At 39.1% G+C, this 21,933-nt stretch overlaps 1 protein-coding gene and 1 long non-coding RNA gene across 3 annotated transcripts in view; one reads left to right on the top strand and one right to left on the bottom strand.

Annotated features, from left to right (window-relative positions):
- SLC12A1 (solute carrier family 12 member 1) overlaps positions 1–21,933 on the bottom strand; it is a 45,098-nt gene that overhangs the window by 14,151 nt on the left and 9,014 nt on the right. Inside the window, exons 4-18 of one of the 2 annotated variants that reach the window (XM_053954477.1) lie at positions 21,149–21,244; positions 19,689–19,828; positions 19,124–19,234; positions 18,068–18,179; positions 17,452–17,579; positions 14,851–14,935; positions 12,736–12,887; positions 11,068–11,175; positions 10,185–10,308; positions 9,174–9,275; positions 7,164–7,319; positions 5,378–5,477; positions 5,182–5,293; positions 2,669–2,809; positions 723–829 (exon numbers count right to left, since the gene is read on the bottom strand). In XM_053954477.1, the coding sequence (XP_053810452.1) occupies positions 723–829; positions 2,669–2,809; positions 5,182–5,293; positions 5,378–5,477; positions 7,164–7,319; positions 9,174–9,275; positions 10,185–10,308; positions 11,068–11,175; positions 12,736–12,887; positions 14,851–14,935; positions 17,452–17,579; positions 18,068–18,179; positions 19,124–19,234; positions 19,689–19,828; positions 21,149–21,244 (1,774 nt within the window). Of the gene's footprint in view, positions 1–722; positions 830–2,668; positions 2,810–5,181; positions 5,294–5,377; positions 5,478–7,163; positions 7,320–9,173; positions 9,276–10,184; positions 10,309–11,067; positions 11,176–12,735; positions 12,888–14,850; positions 14,936–17,451; positions 17,580–18,067; positions 18,180–19,123; positions 19,235–19,688; positions 19,829–20,416; positions 20,513–21,148; positions 21,245–21,933 lie in introns of both variants that reach the window. The other variant, XM_053954478.1, reaches the window with a different exon arrangement.
- Positions 13,689–20,854, top strand: LOC128794524 (uncharacterized). Its single transcript, XR_008433168.1, has 5 exons — positions 13,689–13,758; positions 16,979–17,053; positions 17,458–17,644; positions 19,147–19,302; positions 20,603–20,854. It is a non-coding gene; the product is annotated as an uncharacterized LOC128794524 (long non-coding RNA).

The following is a 21,933-nucleotide window of genomic DNA, read 5'->3' as shown; positions in this document are numbered from 1 at the left end:
AGAAGGAATTGTCCCACATACATTTGTAGTACTTACCTTCCCTCATTTAAAAAAAGGTTTGATTGGACATGGGAACAGATCAGCTATTCCTGAAATGGGTCTTTCAGACAGCACTTTTTTAGGAACTAGGTTGCTATAGGGTATTTTTTTTTCCTCCCTTCTCTGAGGAAATAACAAAGCTGAGGTGGGTTTTGTTGCTCTGTCACTTGCTTCAGCTTTACAAGTGAATTTTGAGCAAGCATCTATGAGAAGCCTGTTCTAAAATGACTTTCCTAGCTAAATCCCAACCCACAGAGCTGCTGAACCTTAGGCACACATGAGATTTGAAGCAAAGCTCTTCGTCTGCCTCATAGGCTTAAAAGAAGAATTCCATGATGTTCTCTTATTCCCTTAGTATGTACATTAGAGTTGTTTTTCTCTGAGCTCCTGCCCACTAAAAATGGGAAAATGCAAAAGCACTGCTGACAGCAGTGCAGCTTCTTTAGCATTGTCAAGCCACATCAGCTCTGATGGTGCCAGGTGTTTGCTAAACAGATCCTGCAAGGTATGGGAAGCCCATGAGCCTTTTTTGATGGGCAATAACTTCAGCCACAGAGCTAGGATGTGTGAGCCCAGGTTTGTACCTATGTCCTTGCATTGTTTCTACTCGTCAGATTCTCTATGCAAATGCTACATTAATCTAGTCTAAGAGGAGTGAAAAAGGAGGTACTGAGCTGGCTTACTGTATAATGCCCACATAGTTCTCAACTTGAGTGGCAGGTGCACTTCTCCAGTCCTTCTTAAATCCGATCACCAGGGTGTTTGGCTTCATTCTACCCAAGCCCGAGGCCTGCCAATATTAAAACACTGCTTGAGAGAGGTACACATACGTGCTTTAACTGTAAATGAAAAGTAATGGCAAAAGATAACTGAAGTAATGTTCTGGAGACACAACTAGATTGCATTTCATAAATGCCTTTCATGCTCATACCCATGCAGAAAGCAGAAAGATTAGCTTTAAATCATTCCAACTATAAATTATTTTAGATGACAGAAATGTAGTTTTGCTAAATTAGCATTCATTTGCATTTCTTCTGACATGCTCTCATTAAAATGGTTCAATAACTTGGAATCAAGAGGGAGTTCAAGAACTGTTTGTATGTTCATTCTAATATAATGTCATAAAGCTTTTATCAGCTTTGGAATACTCAGTAGATGAAATGGGTCTGTAGTCTCTTAAAACATCTCAGATACACGGAGAAGGCATAGGCTCCTAAGACTATTTTTCTGCCTTCAATTTGGAAACTGTTGCTGTTTCATTTGCTGTGTTCTTTTCAAAAAATTATCCAAAATCAACTGAGCATACTTTGTAGATAAAATTATGGTTTATAAACAGGGAAAAGAAATGCTTTGTCGAGATACTAGTTTGCCTTCAAAACTGGTTCTGGATGCTAAAATCTCAACAAGTAAGGGAAGTCAGATCTAGATTCACCTAACCTAGTGTTTATAGAAATTTAAATATTCAGTGTATTGGGAACCTTTAGGTGGAGGCGCACAAAACACCAGCTTGTAAAGTTGTTACACTTGCCCACTTTTTACTACTAGCAAACAGAAAATAGGTAAAAACTCTTGCAACCTTGGTGGGTTTTTTGAGTAGCACTGTTTGTGTTGAAATCAGCAGTTGTTGCTGATGTCCTTAGGTTGCAATAATGATGATATGGTTATCCTTCTGTTTGCTGGAAGAGAATTATTTGGGGTCCAGTAGTTGACTTTGTCAATAGTGCTTAAGTAGTAATGGAAAGGAAGAGATCATCAGACTGTAGCAGTTCTCAAAAACATCAGAAAGATCTCCTACTGAGACAATGTATAAGATGAAGTGTCTTTGTGAGGCTTTTACAGAACAAAGGGATCTTTATTAATAGCATTTCATCATGCTCAATTGCACTGTCCATTCAGCAAGTGTACAAAGAGCCCTGGTAGGACACCAGTGGGTGACTTACCCGGAGTATTTTAGTTGGCTCCCTACTGTCTCAGTTGACACTGGTGTCTTTTCAGCAGTGTATTTTGTGCAAAGGATATGAATTTTCTCTACGTTTTGCCTCAGTACCTATATGTTTAAATATTCATATATGTGAGAGAGGAAAGGAGATGGAAAAATAAAAACAGTGTGTCTGTGCCTTCATTATGGCCATTTTAAATGGACTGTTGGAAATTACCTCCTGCATTCTTAGAGTAATAGAAAAATATTGCAGACTTTTATTTAAATGATATTCTTGCTATTTGCAGAAAATGTATATTGCACATTTTCAGTTTTCATTTATTGCCAAAGCATTCTCAGATATTTAATATGCTGTATAATACCAAACGGTAGAATTGATTTGAAGTGTATCAAGTGTCAGCTGCATCGACATTCATATGTTGCCCTGCAGATGCTTCTCTTTTTTTTCATAATAGTGTCTTGTTCATTTAGGAGAGAATCAGTCTGCCTTGTCTCATAGTTCCATAGCCCAGAACTAGATCTTTATGAAATAATCTGTAATATAATTTACATGGACTCCTAGAATGCCCCTTCTGTCTATAACATTACCCATATATATGTAGAGCTTCTTCACAAACTAATAGTGATGTCTCACATAAAAGGATGCTTTGATGTACACTCTCCTGTGGGTTCTGTAAACAAAAAGCTTACTTGAAGTAGACTTTTGACTCCATCTCTGAAGCTGTCAGCTGCCACTGCTGCATAAAAGGCTTTTCTTTTGTTCTTTGTGAGCCAGGCCTGCTTTTTTTCCATGCCACTGTTCATCTCCTTAACACACAGCTTGCGTGGTCCCTGCATGATACAGTAAAATATTATTATAAAGGCTTTGTATTGTACATCACACAGTGATTTTGAAGGAGCTACCTAGTCTGCTGTGGAGCAAATGGAGAGAGTCAGAAAAATACCTTTCCAAAAAGGGTCCACAGAGATTCACGCCTTTGAAAATATCTGTGCTGCAAATGTTATTCACATTCTGTTTGAGAGGGCTGAGGCTGTTAATGCTACTTAAATGCAGTGATTCTGACAGAAGGAACGAGTACTGTGTGGATTGTAACATCTTAAAAAAAACATCTAAGGTATGATAAAGCATCTCAAGAGTGAATAAAGTCCCTACCTGGCTTGACTCTGTAGAAGAGTCTCAGCAGATCTAAGTATACATGGTTAAGTTCCTGTCTACTGACATAAGAGAAAAGAGTTGATGTAATGCAATTAAAGATGCAAATTACTTTGTTGCCAGTTTTCTTTCAGTGGTCATCTGGTAATTTAATGGGAAAAAAATCCATGTGCATATCCAAGTTGCAAAACATCGATTAACTTAAGAAGGATTTGATGCTGGATGTGTGAAGAGCTGGGAATAATAACTTGAACAATAAGCTTGAAGTTTCATTGTGACTAAGGAGGGCAAAAAAACAAGCTTTGCCCTTCCTCCCTGTCTCTCAAAGGAAAGCACCTGAACGTGATTTTGCAACTGGCTTGCACAATAGATTTCTGCTGGCCAAGGGGCCAGACCCACCCCTCTCCCAGGTGCCAGCCTGCCTGTGTCCTCCCCTGCTCCTCCTTTGCACCTGTAGAATGTTTGTGCAATTGTACAAGGAGTCAAGAATTTGCAGACTGAGGACTAACCTTGAAAAAGTATTTTACATGAAGGCAGCGAGTAAAAGCAGAAATAGTCCCTTTTACTAGAAGCTCAGGCTGTTCAAGCCAACATGCAGCCATAACCCAAGAGACAAGTAAACTTGAATCATCTTTATGCTCTGTTGAGATCTTTATTTTGTCCATTTCTGAGCTATGTATCACCATGTTCCTGGAAAGTTTCTTGCTGCCTTTTGGAAGAAAAGAATGGAAGATGTTCTCTCTGGCATGGTGTTTCAAAACTTTATGCATTGCTAACAGCATGTCAGCTTTTTGGCAGAATGTGCTTGGTGTTACATTTATGGCTGAATAGTCTTGCTGTATTTGTTGTGATATTTATTACAGGCTGCTCTTCAATGTGATTGTGAATTTTATCATCTGCTTTTTACCACAATTTTGTAGTTCTTAAAGGTTCATTTTGTTATGCTTTTATTACCAAGGGAATTAAATTTCATTTAAGTTGCTGAAGAAATAATTAGAAAGCCCCCCCATAACAATTGCAAAGCTTATATTAACAAAAGAGCGTTTGGGGTTTTTTTTGTATAGACAGGAATGAAATCTCAGTTTTCCATAGAAAGTACTAATATTAGAGAAACATGCTTAAGAATTCAGAAAACTAGCTGAAACTTAACTTTAGGAAGCTGCATAGTCTCAGGATCTTGTTGTGATTGGTTCTATGCTTACTGAATGCAGTGGGAAATCTAACAATAATTATAGCAGGGAAGAATTAGGACCGTTCCTTTTTTATAGATTCATTTGATTTGGAAGAATCACATGTGCATCTTCCGTACTCTGTTTCTGCAATGTGGTAGTGTCAAATGAATTATTCCTTTACTGCTGTAGAGAAATACATTATATTGGCTGGACTGACTATTTTCTAGATTCTGCAGCCCCATTTAGTGCCATGAGCTGTTTTGGGTTTTTTTCCCCTCTCAAAATTAAAAGGGGACTGTAATATGTAAAATACATTTTCTCCCTACATTACAAACCTATCTATTTTTCTTCTGTCCTAATGAGAGACTAGATTTTCATCCTCTAAGATACATCATTTGCTGTGTATTTATATCTAGAAATTCGCTTTGCTCCTCTCTTTAAATCTCAGAAGAGCATGTTTATCCTCAAAATTAGCATTGTAACAGTTTTGGAGGAACCACTGCAAAGAGAGCTGAATTACTTGCCAAACCCTAACTCAAACTTCAGATTTTGTTTTGTGTGGTTTGGGAGTTTTCTGTTTCTAAGCCTAAAATCTTTCCTTGTAATATTTTTTTTTCCTCCAAAACATTTTTTTGTTCACCTACTATGAACTTTAAAATGCATCTCAGTGAGGCATTTACCAGCAGGCTTTGTATCAGTCAATAGCTTTCATGTCAAGAATTATGACGAAATTCATTCTCAGTGCAAATCTCTTGTGGTGTGCACAGCTGGCAGTCAGCACCAGTGGGAACACCGTGTGCGGGGTGAGAGTGGAATGTGTAATGGAGACCTGCACCCCCACTGGTGCTGGGTGTGCAGATTGGGGTGAGCTCCCTTACCGTGTACACTTCACAGCAGATACACAGCCCGTTGTTCTTCGTGAAGGCGTGGGTGATGTCCAGCAGAGCAGGCCTGACCATAGGAGCTCCTGTTAATGCTAGGCACTGGGGTCTGATGGGGAAAAAAGAGGTTGTATATAATTGGCTGATGTACAGATTCAGGACAAGCCATTCTACTGTTCACTAGAAATCTTACCTGAAGTTTTTAACGTGGTCTTCCACTGTCGTTAATGCCAGAGCGCTGTCTAAGGCATTTACAAAGTACAGAGCCTGCGTAGAGGAGCCCCAGTTTACCTCTGCATATAATAAAGATAAATAATGCATATTAAACCACAGGCTTCTCCCTACATTCTGTTGCAAAAATGAGCAATGGTGCTCTCTATGAGGAGCAGAGTATATTCTCTTGTGCTTTATAGATATAGATCTGTTGATCTTTGTGCTTCATAATAGAAGGAATTGGTTTTGCTTGTGTGATGCAGAAAACCCCATGCAAGCAAATAGTTTTATTCTTTATTTAAATATTGTAGGGAATGTTCTTCCCCTGCTTAAAAACTATTATTTAATACATTAACTTTGTGTCCTTCTCCCATTTAGAAAATGGACAGCCCTGAGTCATGTATGTGGTGTGGAATTTCAGGAGGTGCAAATGAAACTAGTAGGAAGGAGCACTGCTAGTGCCTGTTTGCTCTGTTCTGTTGTATAGGCCAAAATTGGTCTCCAAACCCCATTTTGGCATATACATCTTTTCTTATTTGTACAGCTGTTTGGTCAGTGCAGACATATAAGAAATGTATTTCTACACTTTGAGATCTACATGAATGCAGATCAAGTCCTGTTATGCCAAGATACAAAGCCAATATTAAGTGCAACTAAGTGGAGGTCTGTGTTAAGTCACCTTTTCTCAGGAGTATTAGTTTTTTCTGAACACTCCAGTTGCTGGTAAATTACTGCTGAACAAAAGTCACTCTCTTAGCAGGAGACAGAGGGCTTTTGTACAGCGGCTTCAGTGAATTTAACTAAGCTTTAAGGTGCTATTTTGCATCAGGGACACTGGCAATGTTTAAGGGAAGGGCAGAAATCCTGAAATGTTTTTGACAACTGTCTGGAGATGGGTGTGCTTTCCTGCAGCTTATGGTACATTTACAGGGACAGAAGCACAGACCATCCCAGTGGGTGTGAGAGAGCACAGATAGGGAGGACAGACAACAGCAATAGAAACAATAACATAGTCTCAGACGAGGTGTTGCTGTCCCAAGATAACATCTGTTGCTGGGAACCATGCCTTTTTTTTTTTTTTTTTTTTTGTTGGTTTTGTTTTATGTTTTCTGCTGCAGAAGTAATTCAGGTGGTTAGCACCTAAATCTGGACCTGGGTTAGTTTTGTCCTGGATATGAATAGCCAGACTGTCTGGCTTTTACAGCACACAGGTTTTTGAGGACAGCTCCTATGATTTGCTGAGCTACTAAGTGGTTTTTTCCAGCAGTAAAGTGGGCCCATCTGTCTTGATTTACGGGGGAACTGTAGGGAGGTGCTGGAGGATGATCAGTTCATAAGTAATTCAACTTGCATTTTTGTTGTATAATGGGCAGCAGGTTTACATTTTGAGTGAGGACCCTGCATGAGTCAGCTTAAGAGCACTGCAAAATTCAGGTAAGGTTTTGTGAGTGGGTGGAAAAAAATTAGGAGTGCTACTCAAGTAGAAGCCCAAATGTCATAAAGATGTGGTGGGAATAAACCAGTCTGCTGGAATGTTTACAGAAAACCCTGAACCACACTTGAGCTGCTTGTTAAACAGGCAGTCACCAGACTAACAACTTAATCTGTATTATATAAAGTGGAGTTTAACGGGATGCTTCAGACTTCCCTACAAATAAAGATGGCACAGAAAAATAATTTCTAGTTCAGTCAGCAGAATTAATTCCTTTAAAATCCAGTCTAGCAGCACAATATGTACATGTAATAATAGTGGGGTTTGGCCTTACCTGGCTTCTTATATGTTACATAAATATATAGGAAGAGCTCAATAGCATAAGTGATGAGAGCTGCCCACCAGTTGATGACAAACATCACTCCACAGCACAGCAGGGCTCCAAAAAGTGACACCCACATGTTATAATATCTGAATGCAGGTCTCCAACCTGTTTAAAGAGAATTGAGGAAATTGGAAGAGCATAAAATATATTGATGAAATGGTGATCCATTATTTTTTTTGATAAAATCCCATGTGCAGTTTGTTCAGTTTGTCAGAAGGGTTGGGAGAGACATCTGTAAATTCTTAGGCACTGTATGTACAGATACTTTGAGGTGTTGGCTGATGTAGGTTTAAATTTATAGAATACTGGTCTTACAGGTATTCTACTTCTATCATTCCTACTGCTTTGTTCAGCCTGGCTTTAAGTAGCTATTCTGTTTATATGTATTTTTATGAAATTCAAGTTTATTGGTTCAGGATATTTCAGAACATCAGAAGGTGATTACCTGTAACTCCAGGTAATTGATGATTGTGTACTTCTGATGCATATACACAGAACTTATTATTGGTAGCTGGACACTTGCTGAGAGGAGTGTTTATCCCAATACTGTAAGTGCACCTGTCTTAAACTTGGAAATTGCCTGGCCTTGTGGCAGAAAAATAAAGTAATCTGCAATTGACTTTAAAACGATATTATTCCTGCTGCTTTTCAGCTGCAGTACTGATTCCATCCCGTGCTACCAATTAAAATGATGAGGCAAGCACTGAGCCTTCATGGTTTGCAGGTCTCTGCCAGGTGTTCTACAGAGCAGACTTTGGAGAGGGAAAAAACACAGAAGATACAAGAGGCTGAGCAACCCTATCTTGGATCATCTTTATAATGAGGGAATGGGAAGGACCTGCTGGGAAGAAATTTTCTGTCCCGCAGCCTTGCAATTATTATAATCTATCATTGTGAATTGGCAGAAATTAACTGGAGGAAATGAGAAAAGAAAAATGGCTACAGTTCTGTCTGAAATGTTAAGTAGTGGCAGAGTAGAGTCAGATGTAGGCAGATGGAATCTGTAGAGGTAATTGTCACTCAGTGCCAAGGCTGCATGGAGCAGATCTGCATTTGTTCAGCTGTGCAGGTAATTAGCAGAAGTGCTCATCTTTTCTGCCCTCTAAACCAATGGCACTGTGCAGATCTATAGGAAGGAAGTTGATGCATTTATGTCACTACTGCAGTTTCTTCACACTGGAAATCAAAAATGTATTTCTTGCTCCTTGAGTTGAATAATTAATTCATAAAGCAGGAAATTGTCTTTCCTGTGCCAAACCAGTGTTGTTCAGCTGATTGACTTTATTCCTGAAGTTGTCACCCCTTCATTCATGAGATGGTGAGAATCATTCTGCTGTGGCAATGCATGAATCTGACAGCCAGAATGTTCCTTTGCTGCAAATGTAGAGGGAGGATCCCAAGTTACCCCTGAACAGGACCTCATTGTGCTTCATAATTGTGCTTTACAATTCTGCTCCTAGGCACTGCAGAGCTGTGCTGGTGCTGTTTGATGGACCTGCTCTTGCTCTGCTTGTTCCCCTCCAGGCAGCATCTCTTGTAGCACTGTTACTATGCTTAGGAATCTCCCTGTGCATTTTGCTGTAGGTTTGGAGAAGAGAGTGAAGACTCCCCACTGTACCTTTCTTGCTTCATTGGCCAGAGTTGGCATAAGCTTTTTACCCACATGTTTTCCCCCCACATGTGAGGGGAAAAAATACCACCCTGAGGAGAATTTTTTTTCTTCCAGTGGGATGCACCAAAGCTTTTCTCATCCTATACAACTGTAGGCATTGTAAGGATTTAGAGCCATTATTTGTATCTTTTGGAGATAAATAAAATGCCATCATATTCAATAAGACATCAGATCATATAACTTAAGATACTTTACACATAATGCAATTTTCTCTGATATACCATCTAAGTCTTCCAGGGATCAGACTATAAAGCCCATATTTAAATCACTGCTGAGTGCAGACTCACCTGGAGATTTTGCATATGAGGCATGAAAGCAGGAGAAATTAATCAAAGCATATGAAGCCAGGAAGAAATTGGAGATGATGGGAGCAATGGTATTCAGTTCAGCTGCAAGACACATACACAAGTCAGACAGAGGCACCAGTTTCCTGAATTGTTGGCTAGCTGTTTCCTAGTGATGCATTAAATCTGAACATTGTCTGCATTTATCATCCAGGGAGAGTTTGGGTATTTTCCTGTCTTACTAATTTAAGGCCACCTTGAACTACCTTCACTCATATGAATTATGTCTGTTAATCCTGATTTTAATAGCATTATGTGCTGTGCAGTGTTATACTTGATACTGTGATTCAGCATACTGTCTCTTAATGCTGTGGATCTGATGTAAAGTTCAGAATTTTAAATACATAATTGACAGGATGGATGCATTTAAAAAAAATACTTGTGGTTACCACTTAGTCGGAATCTGAATTCTCTACTAGACATCCTATTTACTTAGTGTAAGACAGTTTGAATTTCAAATCTTGGAAAAGTTGATAATAATCCCTGCACCCCTAAATGTGGTAGCTGGGGTTTTCTTTCACCAGTGCTGGTAAACTGGGATTTGCTTTGGAGCTGACTGTGAGAAAGGCTTGGGCAGAATAGGCTTTCTAATTATATCAAAATTACCTCAGAGCTATGTGCAGTATAAACTGGAAAATAATTTTCAAAGATTGTGACTTTGCCTTATCTGACAGAGTTCTAAGCACTGCTGTCTTCCAGCAGAGTGAACAGGAATTGCAGCTACTCTGCATCTTGGAAAGTGAGGCTGTGGTGGTGGTACGTCACTGGAGTCCCTGCTAGTTTCTTTTTTGCCTTCATTAGGAATAGTGGAATTGCTACTAGGACTTGGAGTATGCTTATGTCAGAGCTTACCCCACTGGGAATTTTCCAAACCACAGCTACTAATTGTATTATAGTATCAGTTGTATAATTTCAGAACATGACACTATAGCAGCTGTGTAACGTTATACAAACCAATCAAAATGAAGGCCATGGCGATCACAAAAGTGAGGACATATCCCCTGATAGGCTCGTTGTTTTTTCCGTATCCTTTGGCAAAGAATTCTAGCCCTTTGTAGACGTTGTCCTTGCAAAGAGCCTGGTAAGAAAATCAGCACATAACTCTATTAATCAGCACTTCCTTGCACCAGAAGTCACTGTCTGTGAGTGGCAGCATGCTAGACTTTTGCTAAACAGAAGTTAAATCTTAGTCCTTCAAGTACATCAACTGTTGTGGCATGTGAACTTTTAAACAAGGTAATATGACAATGTGCTACTATGATATTGTATCATGGGAAATAGACTCGCAGGCATTTAATGCTTATTCAGTGCTTTAAATGAAAAAGGTAATTAAATAGCTAAATAGAGTCTACATTGGGAGAAGCTGAAGCATAAGTCAGTGGCTTGATGTAATTTGTACAGCTTATCTCTCTCATGCCCTCTGCTCCCAGTCTGTCCACGTTGCTGCTGCCCAGACAGCTTCTGGACAGCTTAAGAGTACACCTGACAGCACCTGAATCTTATGGACCTGAGGGCTCCTGTTGCTCCTGTGCTTACAGGGTAGCTTTTTGTAAGAAGACAGAAGTGGTCCTGAAAGTACCCTTGAAGCTATTTATGACAGGCACATGAGTATCCCCTGCTCCTGCAGCAGAGCTGAGCTCTGACCAAAGGAACATTATCAGCCTTGTATGTTGATAAGACCTGTCTTTTTCTGCTGAAAAACATTCTACATATTGTTTTCCCTGCCTCTTCCTGCCACAGTGTCAGTGTCACTTAAATATACATTACATTTTCCACACTGTTCAACTTTGTCTCTGAAGTAAAACCAAGTATAAGGAAATGGTTACTTTAATTTTACCTGGAAAACTTTGGGTGCGCTGACAAGAGATGCTAGAGCTGATGACAGAGTAGCTGAAAAGATGCCAGCTGTGATGAGAGGACCAAAGCCAGACACCATGCTCATCACCTTTAGGAAAAAAATGAAGGTAAAAAGAATAGGCTTGCATTTGGATGCACTTTTTAATGACAAACCCATTCAAGTGCTCTAGGTGTCTCTGCTTTTCATGGTTCAAAATTTAATCTGCTACAAACTATACTATTATTTCTGGTTTAGTTAAAAGCAATGGAGGCAAAGCCAAATTTTTATTCAAATATGCAGCTGTGTCCTGGGGCAGATGAGTACTCTGAGATTTCCTCACTGCGTTACTATCTGATTGCTGTAAGTAACAACCTCTACTTGATGAGTAAATAGTCAGCTTGTAGCAGACAAGAAAATGGAAATGACAGGAAAAAGCACCAATGTATGAAATGTGGTTGGAAGTACTTTGTTTGGGGTTTTTTTTCCCTTGACTATTTAATATGGCTAAAAATGAGAGAAAATGCCTGATGGTGCTGACATAACTGCAGTGCTGCAAACAGTAGTGATGGTCACTGTCAGGCCAGGAGCACTGGGCTGGCCTCAGGGACTACTGAAGGGAAAGGGTTGTTGAGAAGCACCAGACAAGGAAACTAAAATATATATGGATGTGATGGTGGTGTGTGGGCAGTGATTCAGGAAAAGAAACTGGTGAATCCTGAAGATTTGTCAGATGCAGTCATACCGTTTTATGGCTCTAGTCTGACAGGGGTAAATGTAAGAAATGAAAGTTTGGCTGCTGTAGGGAGGTCACTGGTTTTTAGGGGTGCCCTGAGTGTGGGCAGCTGAACTGAGGTGGGAGTAAGGATGGTAAATGATCAAGGAAGGAAGGGAAAGTAGTCTATGAAAGGGACAGCATATCCCTTTCAAGGTGGTTACCCAGCCCTGTCATTTAGCAGAGCCAGCTGGGAAAAAAGCGAGGGACTTTAAAAGCTACAAATGACTTGTTGAAAAGCGCGTGCAGGTGGGTGGTGAATTCTTCTCACTGGCCATGAAGCACAGGGGCTGATCAGAGATCTGGGACCTGTGGTTGTCAGGCTGCAGAACTGCTTTACTTTGATGCTTAGCCTAAGCTTTATTTTGAAGAATAAAAATGGCAGACAGTCTCTGGCCTAGGAGAAAGAATCCATTACTTCCCACTTGATTTTTTGCTCTACTATTTTTGGATACTTTTTTAAAGAAGTCAGAACTCTGGTTTTTGTACTGTGACACAACCCTTTAACTGTGACCACAGCACCCCTGAGGTAAAATCACATCCATGTGTCAAGAGCAGTGAGGGGAGTTCCTCATCTAACAGGAGTTCCTGAGGTCTCTCTTAAGTCTGGGCTTTCAGGTTGAAGATGTTACAACATATTCTGCTGCATGGTACTAGTTAAAAGAGGAGATAAAGGCCTTACCAGGGTGTTAGGAAGGCTAGTGATGGGCAGTGTGAAGGTAAATGTGCAATGCAGGGGATTTTTGTCTGTCATCATTCCTATAGTTTACGTTTTTAGATAAAAGTGGTTGTCCTGTTGTAGTTTTCTGCAAATAACAGTTTTGATGTTTGTACTTATGTTTTCAGGTATTGCTTATTATGCTAAAATATGCTAATACATATTATCTCACTAAAACCTGAAAATTATTCATCAGCCCATAATCACATGGCTGACTTGCACATCTGGAAAAATCATAGCCGAGGCCACAGGCAGATGATCCATTGCAGCTCATTCCAGGTACAATTGTATCATTGACGTTCCCAGTAGCATCTCTTACAACACAGGAGGCTGTGGAAAAAATGATATATTGTTATTTTGCCTCCTTGTTACATTGAAAGAATGTTGTTGCCACACTTTGACTCCTAAATTGCGTGCTTTTTGCACAACTGCTGCCTTAGGCTCATCCCAAAGAGCAACATTTCGTGTTGGGCAGGGATTTACTTTTGTGTACTATGACTGAGTTTCTCATGGTGTTGTCTTTTTTATTTGCTTATGTCCTGGGCTGACTTTGTATCCTCAATCATCTCTTCTGTTTATGCTGAATATTAAGTTCTGCACCTTCAAGACTGGCTCTGAGAGTGAAGGGGGAGAGAAGAAGCACAGAGTTTCTTTTTGGAAGCTGCACTTGCTCCCCCGCATTCCTTCTCACAGACCGTGTTGTCTGCAGCATGGACAGCAGGACAGAGCTCTCCTTTGCTTTTAGTTAGTTTTTAGATAGCTGAAGCAGAGAAGTTCCCGGACTGTGGCTTTTCTTTTTCTTGGAACTGTTCAAACCTGCTCTGGACTGAAAACCCAGAAAAACACCAGGAGCTCACACCTGTGGCCCATGGGAGCCTGGGACGTGGCATTTACAGCACAGGAGGGACTGATAAGAGACTGAGCGAGCTGAGCTACACCCCATGAAGTTTTATTGTTTAATATTATTCACTTTTTATGCCTGTGAATACTTTGCTTGTTAAATTAATGGGGTTTTTTTTCCAGTTTTCTCCAAGGAAATCATTTCCCAAACCAGCTGGGGGAGGGGCCACTTAAATCTGTGTTCTGGAGGGACCCCTTTGGAAGTTTCCTCCCAAATTTGCCCTAAACCAGGACACCAACAGAAGTGAGAAGAAACATATGAAGCTGGAGCATTGATATCAATATCTTCAGTGGCCAAAATGTAAGTTTATATTGTATCTTTAAATTTGTCCAAAACATTAAGAGTCCCAAAATACCCATTGGCTGTTTAGGAAACTAACATGCAAATGTGGAAAAAAGAAATAAAAAAGAAATATTACACTAAGAAATGCAGAGCTCTGAAGCTGAAATACAGCTACTGCTTGTGAAAGCAGAGCAATGTTCTCAAATAACAACAATTTATAATGTAAAGTGAATTTATAAAAGAAAGTGAAGAATGTCTACTTCAGTTTTAATTGCAGGGTGAAATTTGATCCAAATAGTGCAATAACTTGAGCTGAGGCTTGAGTCAAGTATTCTGCCTTATGCATAAAGTTCAAGAACCACAGAAGTTAAGAAGACCTGAGAGTCCTCTCCCAGAAAAGGGAGTTCTCTGCAGGGCTTTCTTGTGATATTGAGGTATTTACTCATAAGTCTGTTGCTTATAACTCTTTCTTACAATACTATTAAATAGAAATGGATTTTTTTTTGACTAGAGATTTATTTTATGCTTGTAATGAGAATTTAACTGCATAATCCTCCAACAGAGTTCATGGCTTCAGTACAGGCCTCTTTTTCACTCATGCCCATTTTGTTACCTCACGGCCCACTGCTGTAGAACATGTAGTTGTGTAGTTCCTTTGAGACAGGCAACTAATTTCTGTCTTGGACTTATAATGTACAAAATGTGTGTGTTACCCTGTTCCTGTGATTCTCATGAGTGTTCAGTAAGAAGGCATGCAGAAGCCAGGTGAAATTTCAATGTGAACCAGGAACAAAAGATCAGCAGATTGATCGGAGGTTCCTTTGATTTTTACTATGCTTATGGATACTATATGCTGGTGGTCTTTGTCACTTTGTCACTTATGCAAAAATAACCATACAAGTTACCTGAAGGTCCAGCTGCCAAATGGGGACTTTGTTTCCAGTTATTGCTGCTTTTTTTAAACCAGTGTTTTGACATAGAGTAAAACCAAAACTACTGTCTCTCTACGTAATAAACTCGTGGCATGAAAAAGCAGTGAGGCTAATAATTCATTTGCATGCCAAGCTTTCAAACTTAACTATACAAGTGGAGCAGAGGTTCTGTACTTACCTGCACATATTGCAACAGCAATGTAAGCAATTGTGGTGATCAGAATGGCCAGCATTGTTCCCTGGGGTATGGCACTTTGTGGGTCCTTAAACAAAGCAGTGACAGGAGAAACACTGTGAGTTTGTGTGCTGCAGCCTGATTACATTTGCATGCTGGGAGTTCTGCCACACTGTGGTATGAAGATATCCCAGAGAGCAGATTTTTATCACTCTGACCTGAGCCAACATTTCTGGTCCCAGCATGCAGGCACAGCAGTGCTCCCATGATGCAGCACTCCTACCCTGCACATAGGAAGGATATTCTGCAGGAGCAGAGCTCACGTTTATAGCAAAAGAAGTGTCCTGAGGTCTGCGTTTCTTGAGCTCCAAACTCTCTTTACATTGCAATTGTCTTTATTTTAATGTTTAATGATGTAGTGGGTAAATTGTTACTGAACTATCAGACCCTTGTGGATGACAAGATGGGACCATTTTTGGTTAATTGGTAAGACAGGTGTAGTCACCCTGTACAGAATCCGGTACTTCTGTGCTTTGCAACCAGTAATTGTTAGTTGGGTCTTCAAAACAGCTGCTTTCTTTTACTGTATTGACTTAATTTAGGTAATTTAATGAGGCTGCATTATAATGCTTACAGACTGGCTCACAACAGTATCAGCTTTGATAATGCAACTGTAAGTAAGAGTCCAAAGATCTGTAGTGTACATTTTAAAGGGATTTTTAATGCTCGGTAATCTTACAATTTAGTCTGTTTGTTTATGCTAGGAGGAATTTTTTTATGAATTTTCTTCTTAAGTTGGTTTAGCATGTTTTTTTTTTTAAATCAAAGGTTTGTTGAATGCATTTGAAGTCACAGACTCTTGTTGCAGGGTAAAACACCAAATACAAATTTGGAGTTTATTGTGAAGCATACATGAATTGCGTAACTGGATTAGTAATTAATATAATTTTTAAACAAGGTAAGGATTTATGGAGCTGAAAAATAATTGTGGAGTTACTTCTGCTGCATAAGAGGCTTTGCACTCAGACCACGGTGACTTTATGCAGTTCTGATGTACATGTTTTAGGTAATTGTTTTTGTAGAATCTTGTGGTTATCTTAAACTCTGTAACGTTACAGAAGTTAAAGCTTCTTACAACTTAACAACTTTCATGTTTTATGTTTTTAAGGTTTAAACCCATATTTACTATGCTGTTAGCACTTTAGGGGCTAAACCCCACTGAAGTCAGTAGGAAGTTGCTAGGCTGCTGTCCCTATAAGTAGGCTCTGGAGTAGGACACAACTTGAGTGTGTAGTGGCTGCAGGAGCACGGACAAAGGTGTTTGCAACAAATTCTAAAGTTTGGTAAATTTTACACTTTTTAAACACTCCTTAGCTTGTATTTTAGATTCTGGAGAGGCTGGTTAATTTAATTAGACTTGTCTCATGCATCTAAACATGCTCAGTGGGGAATCTGCTGCCTGGAGGACTTGATTACAGAAGTCCACTTATTGTGAGACTGAAACGACTGCAGAGATCCAACAGGGGAACTGCTTCCCTAGGTCTGCTCGGACTGTTTCAAACAGCTGATGAAAGAAATGCTGCTGCTTTGGGAGTCTGCCATGCAGACAGAGCACCATATATGGCAAAAGAATTATTTTTGTTTGATAAAAGGATGGAGGTTGTGTGAGGCTGGTGCAGTCTCACTGGGCAGAAGTACAATGGTTTTTGTTTTTTTAATTAAAAATGGAATGTCATTGACGCTATCAGTGGCTCGGTTTCTACGTATTTTCTCTGTGCTTGGCTTGAAAAGCAGTCCTCTGAAAACAAAGGAGCTGAGGCATGCAGCTCAGGGTGAGGAAGAGAAAGAGAATTGGCTCTCAGGGGTGGTGGGATCTGGTGAACTTGTGACTGCTGTGCCAGTACAGAAATAGAAGACCTTTGGTTGAATCCTTTAAGGTCTGCAAGGCAATGGATTTATAGGATAAGGCCAAATAACTTCATTTGACATGGTGGAGTCATCAAGCTGTGAGCCATGTCTTGGTGACTTTTATTTATTTTTTTATTTTGGTTGGTTTTTTGAGTGTTTTCGTCATGAAAACTAGAGAGCATTCAAAACTAAATTCCTGCCTTTAATTTATCTGTATGTTTAGATACTGGAAATTCCATCTCCTATAACTGCTACACTGCAAGAGGAGAATGGAGAACTGACATCTCCACTGATTCTTGTGAGTACAAACATGAGCTTTCCAGGTATGCTTTTTGGGATGATGTTTGGACTGATGTTTACAAAAGATGAGCTCCAAGAGATACACATGTAATTTCTCTTGTAGCATGTGCTGCTAATGGACTCTTAATGATATATTATTACAGGTTATTGAAACATGCTTTTAAATTATATAGCAACCCAAATCTAGCTACAGTAATTTCTGTAAATACCCATAATGCATTACAAGAGGATTTGTGAATTGATGTTTTTAAACAATAAAGCAGGTACTTAAAAGAGGGAGCTTTGCTTCCCAAATTAAGACATGATTTAAAACTGAATAGAGTGTTGATTCATGATTGGTTTTCTTGTTATTTTTCCAACCTGTGGCTAATATTATGAAGTTCATGAAATACATACTTTCAGATCTCCTGAGATATTGGCTCCTGCAAGAATGCCAGTGGCAGCTGGGAAAAAAATGGCAAACACCGAAAAAAATCCTTCTCCACTTCTGAAATCTGGTCCAAAGTTTTCTGCAAATATTGATGCTGAAAATAGAGTAAGAATGAAATATAACAACAGGATTTGATTCCAAAGTTACTTAATGAAGGAGGTGAGTAAGCCAGTCTTTCAGATCTGTACAACTGGGTTTGAATCTGTCTCACATCACAAGCAAAGTGAATTTGATTTCCTTAGTCTGCTTCCCAGAAGGATGTGCTTGTCTGCATCTCAGAGCTACAGATCCATGTTGAAGTGACAGAAGTGTCACTGCAGCACTTGCTCTTAGCTCTGTGTTAAAGTTTGCCTGTGCTCTATTGATGTATAAATGACTCAAGCTACATCTTACTGTGCTGTCAGCTGCAGCAGCAGAGACAGATTCAAAATTAGAGATTAAATCCATTCCCTTTGTTTGCAAGCTCACTTAAACTTGGGCAGAAGATTCTGATCTTGTGACATTTTTCAGTGGAATCCTTAGCTTACTATTTAGTCAAAAGAATGCAGACATAATTTTATGATAGACAGCAAGGTTGCTTACCTTGATAATTAAAAAAGCCTCTTGCCTTCTTCTCAGTGTTGGTAGGAATGACTGTCCCAATAAAGAAATTTGCAATGGCAACAAGGAGAACAATTAGAAGAATAACTTGAGCCTATTAATAGAAACAAAGAGATCATCCTGTTGTTTTTAACTTTGTTGCTGTGGAGATGGCTATATAGTAAGTTATTTGTATCTGTTCCCTATAACAGGTTATTCATTTCTATAGTTTTTGAAAACACCAGGAGTCAAGATAGCTGAATCAGCTAATGACAACAGCAGATGCTTTTTACTAAGGGAGTAATGAAATACAGAGTTATAATTTAATTTTAGGTTAGCTTCCTTACAAGAAAAGGCAAAATCGAACAGCTAATGCATTAGTATCAAGCATAAGACATTTTTATATTATTATATATATACTTTTTTTGGTTGTAGGGGGTTGTCACTTCAAAGCTTATAATATCAAATTGTTTTCTGATCTCTTTTACAAGTTGTTCTAGTCTCCATCACAGCAACAACAAGGGTACTGTTGAACCTGATTTCTTGACCTGATTTCAATATTCCACTCTCTAAAGTATTTCCATTTGAATTTGCATTCTGACCTTTTTTACAGGTGAAGGAATAGTAGAAATCATTAGAGATTAAAGAATGGGTAACAAATAGAGCTCTTCTGCTGAGTAGGGCTTGAGAGAGTACAGTGATAACACCATATTTTTTTTGCTACTGTTTATTCTATCAAGCTGCATCAAAAATAAGGACAAAAGGGGTACACAGCCAAGGCTCTAAATGATGCCATGAATTATAAAAATGAATATAACTGAGTTGTCTGCAAAACCCAAACTTTCTCTTTGCTTTTAAATCTATGTTCAAGGAAGAGTTTAGAGTAATTTTGCTTTCATTGAGTGTAATGATTAAACTGCTATTGCTTTTAGAAAGATTAAGCATAAACTGAAACTGAGTGCTTCTGAAAATTCCATCTGTTGAATAGCATTCCTAACACACTAATACTGTAAAGCAGGTTAATATACTGCTTGGTTTTATGTTCTTTTAAAAGTTTACCTTTGCTTCCCATTCCATGCCAGCAACAGAGATGCCAAGAAGACACACCACAGTGATGGTCCCTATGATTCTGATGTCGTTGGACTCATCTACCATCAGTGTATCACTCTCCTGAAAGTGGTTAGAAATGTTATGAGAACCAGCCTTTCTCTGCTCTGCTGGTGGGATCAAGTAACAAGGTGAAATAGAAAGCAGTAAGCTGTCAAAGTTTCAGAGCTTTGTGAGACCAAGTGTTTGAATGTCATGTTCCAGCTGGCTTTTTGCAGTTGGGGTTATTTGGCTAATAGGATGTCTGTTCCTATTCTGATTTTGAGATTCTTGTCAAGAAATGTATGAAATATATTCAAAAGGTAGTAGTAATGAAGAAGCACTCTGTGGCATATTTAGACAGACCAGCTTCTTCCCTGCTAAAGATGCCCCTCAAGCCTTAACAAAATCATATCACTACTTATGCAAATACATTATATAAAACAAACACCACCATCACCACTCCCCCAAAAAAAGAAAAGCCACACAAAACAAAACCAAGCCAATCTCATAATATACATGAAACATCTGTATTTACCTTAAGAAGTTCCACAACTGTTTCAGCAAATCCAACTACATACATGGCAACTGCCACTGCATTCGCAAATGCAAAGATAAGTCCTATAGATCCACCAAACTCTGGGCCCAGACTTCTTGAGATAAGATAATATGCTCCACCTGCAGACAAATTATTATTTCAGCACAACTAAATACTCAGCTTTTGCTTTCTTTCCCCCCCCCACATAACTGATACTGGAGAAATCTGTGCTTTTAATCTCACAAATATAATCAATCTTTGCCCTACGTTAATAGGGGACACTGCAAAAAAGCAATGTGCTTTATACTGGTTCTGCCTTCAGGCTTTTCAGTATGCCTTTCTATTCCAGAAATCTTTTTAATGCATATTAGCATGCAAAAGTGGTCCTTGTTATAATTATTCATGACGCATGATATAGTAACACAAAGGAAGAGAGAACTTCACTTCCAAAAAGGTTCCAACTTACATGGATCTGTCCCAATGTTAACATGAAAGGTCATGTTCTGTGGTACATTGTTTAAGTTCCTGAATCATAGTGATGCAGTGAATCTTTAATGTTTTTTGCAATTAATCTATACACATTTCAGTTTGCTGTTGATCCACTGGGAGAAATTACTGCAAATACACATATTACTTCTTTGCTTATAAGACAGTTATCTCAATTCCACTTATTTTTCTAATGAAAATCTACAGATTTTTGTATTTTTCATGAAATCATATTCACTTACCTCCTCTTACTACTCCATTAGTGCAAATGGCAGACATGGAGATACCTGTCAATGTTGTTACTACTACACTCAGAGCAATAACTATGATTCCAAGACCTGAAAGATCCGAAAAAGAAAGTATATGCAAGTGTGTTCCAGTACCTGTTCTGCTTTAGGGACGTAGTAAGAACTTTCCATTTTCCACAGGGCTTAGACCAGACCAGTTAAAACTGAAAGGCTCTGAAATGCACCAAAACTTTGTTTCACAAAATACCTGATATGGAGTTTTACAGCCAAATTATTTGCCTGTCTTCCAAGGAGAGGCTGAAATTTAAGGAGTGTTAAAAAGAAGGCATTAAACTGAAGATATCCACTCATCTGCATCAGTCTTCAAAATGACAGGAAGAGATGTCTCATGCTCAGTTTGTTGAAGAATGTCCAACCTGAAATGCTCTGAATAGGAAAGACCAGCTGAAAGGTGAAAGAGCTCCATGAAAAGCCAGAACCATCCCTTGCTCAGCAGTTGGCAGGAACATCTGAAATGTACTTCTCAGACTGAACTGAAATCCGTGCTTTATTAGAAGTGACAGCTCAAACACGCCTGAAATTGTGATGAGAGGTGGCTAGAATTGTTACCTTCCAGTTCCACTAGATGTGCCCTTTGGTTTACGGTCCCTCTGGTTTGTCTCATAGGAAAATAATACATAGATACCTTCTGGGGCTTGAAAGCATTAGTGACCCTAAGATTTTTACCTCCACGGACAAACCCATTAGTTGCTATTGCAGAAGTTGACAACCCAGTAATTGAGGTTACCATCGTGGCGAGAAGAATTATGATTACTCCAAGACCTGTCAGTAATAAGAAGATAAAATATTTTACTCATGTTCCATGTTTCCTACAAATCATTCTTTCTTTAAATTGAATTTTCAGGCCAGAATCAGAGCAATAAACTGAAAAGATGGTTTGTTGACCACTTGCAGCTTGCAGAACATTTTCATGAGGTCCATGTCACGATAGTAAATTATTCCCATCAGTCTTCAAGCAGTGATTCTTTCTGATAGGAGTATCCTCTCCAGGAATTCTTATGATTTCCAAAGGATGGAGGAAGTAAACAAACAGGCATCCCTTGACATGAATGCTTATATCTACCTTTAACACACATCCTGGATGTTTAAATGAAGAGATAGGCACGTGAACCAGAGCTCTTGTAATAATGCTGTTGTGCTTCATCAGTTAATTAAATGTTGAATCAGAGGAAGACTGACTGTATAGATTTGCAGTGCATGAGGACAAAGAGTCTGTCAGGCAGAGGGACAAGACCTGAGTGGGAGCCTTCTACAGCCTCACTTGTTAAAATTATCAAATGCTGGGCTTTCCTGCTCTCTGACTCTTTCCCTGCAAAAAGTAGTTTTACTCTAACACAGAGCAAACACTTGAAAATGGAAATACTGCTTTTTGGATGTCATTTACTTTAACAGGTGACCTGTAATGTATAGTCATAGAGAACTTAGAATATTTTTCTTTTTTTAGCTGATAT

This window comes from Vidua chalybeata, chromosome 13 (assembly GCF_026979565.1).
Source record: "Vidua chalybeata isolate OUT-0048 chromosome 13, bVidCha1 merged haplotype, whole genome shotgun sequence".
NCBI classification, from domain to species: Eukaryota; Metazoa; Chordata; class Aves; order Passeriformes; family Viduidae; genus Vidua; species Vidua chalybeata.
This window is presented reverse-complemented; position numbering and strand designations above follow the sequence as displayed.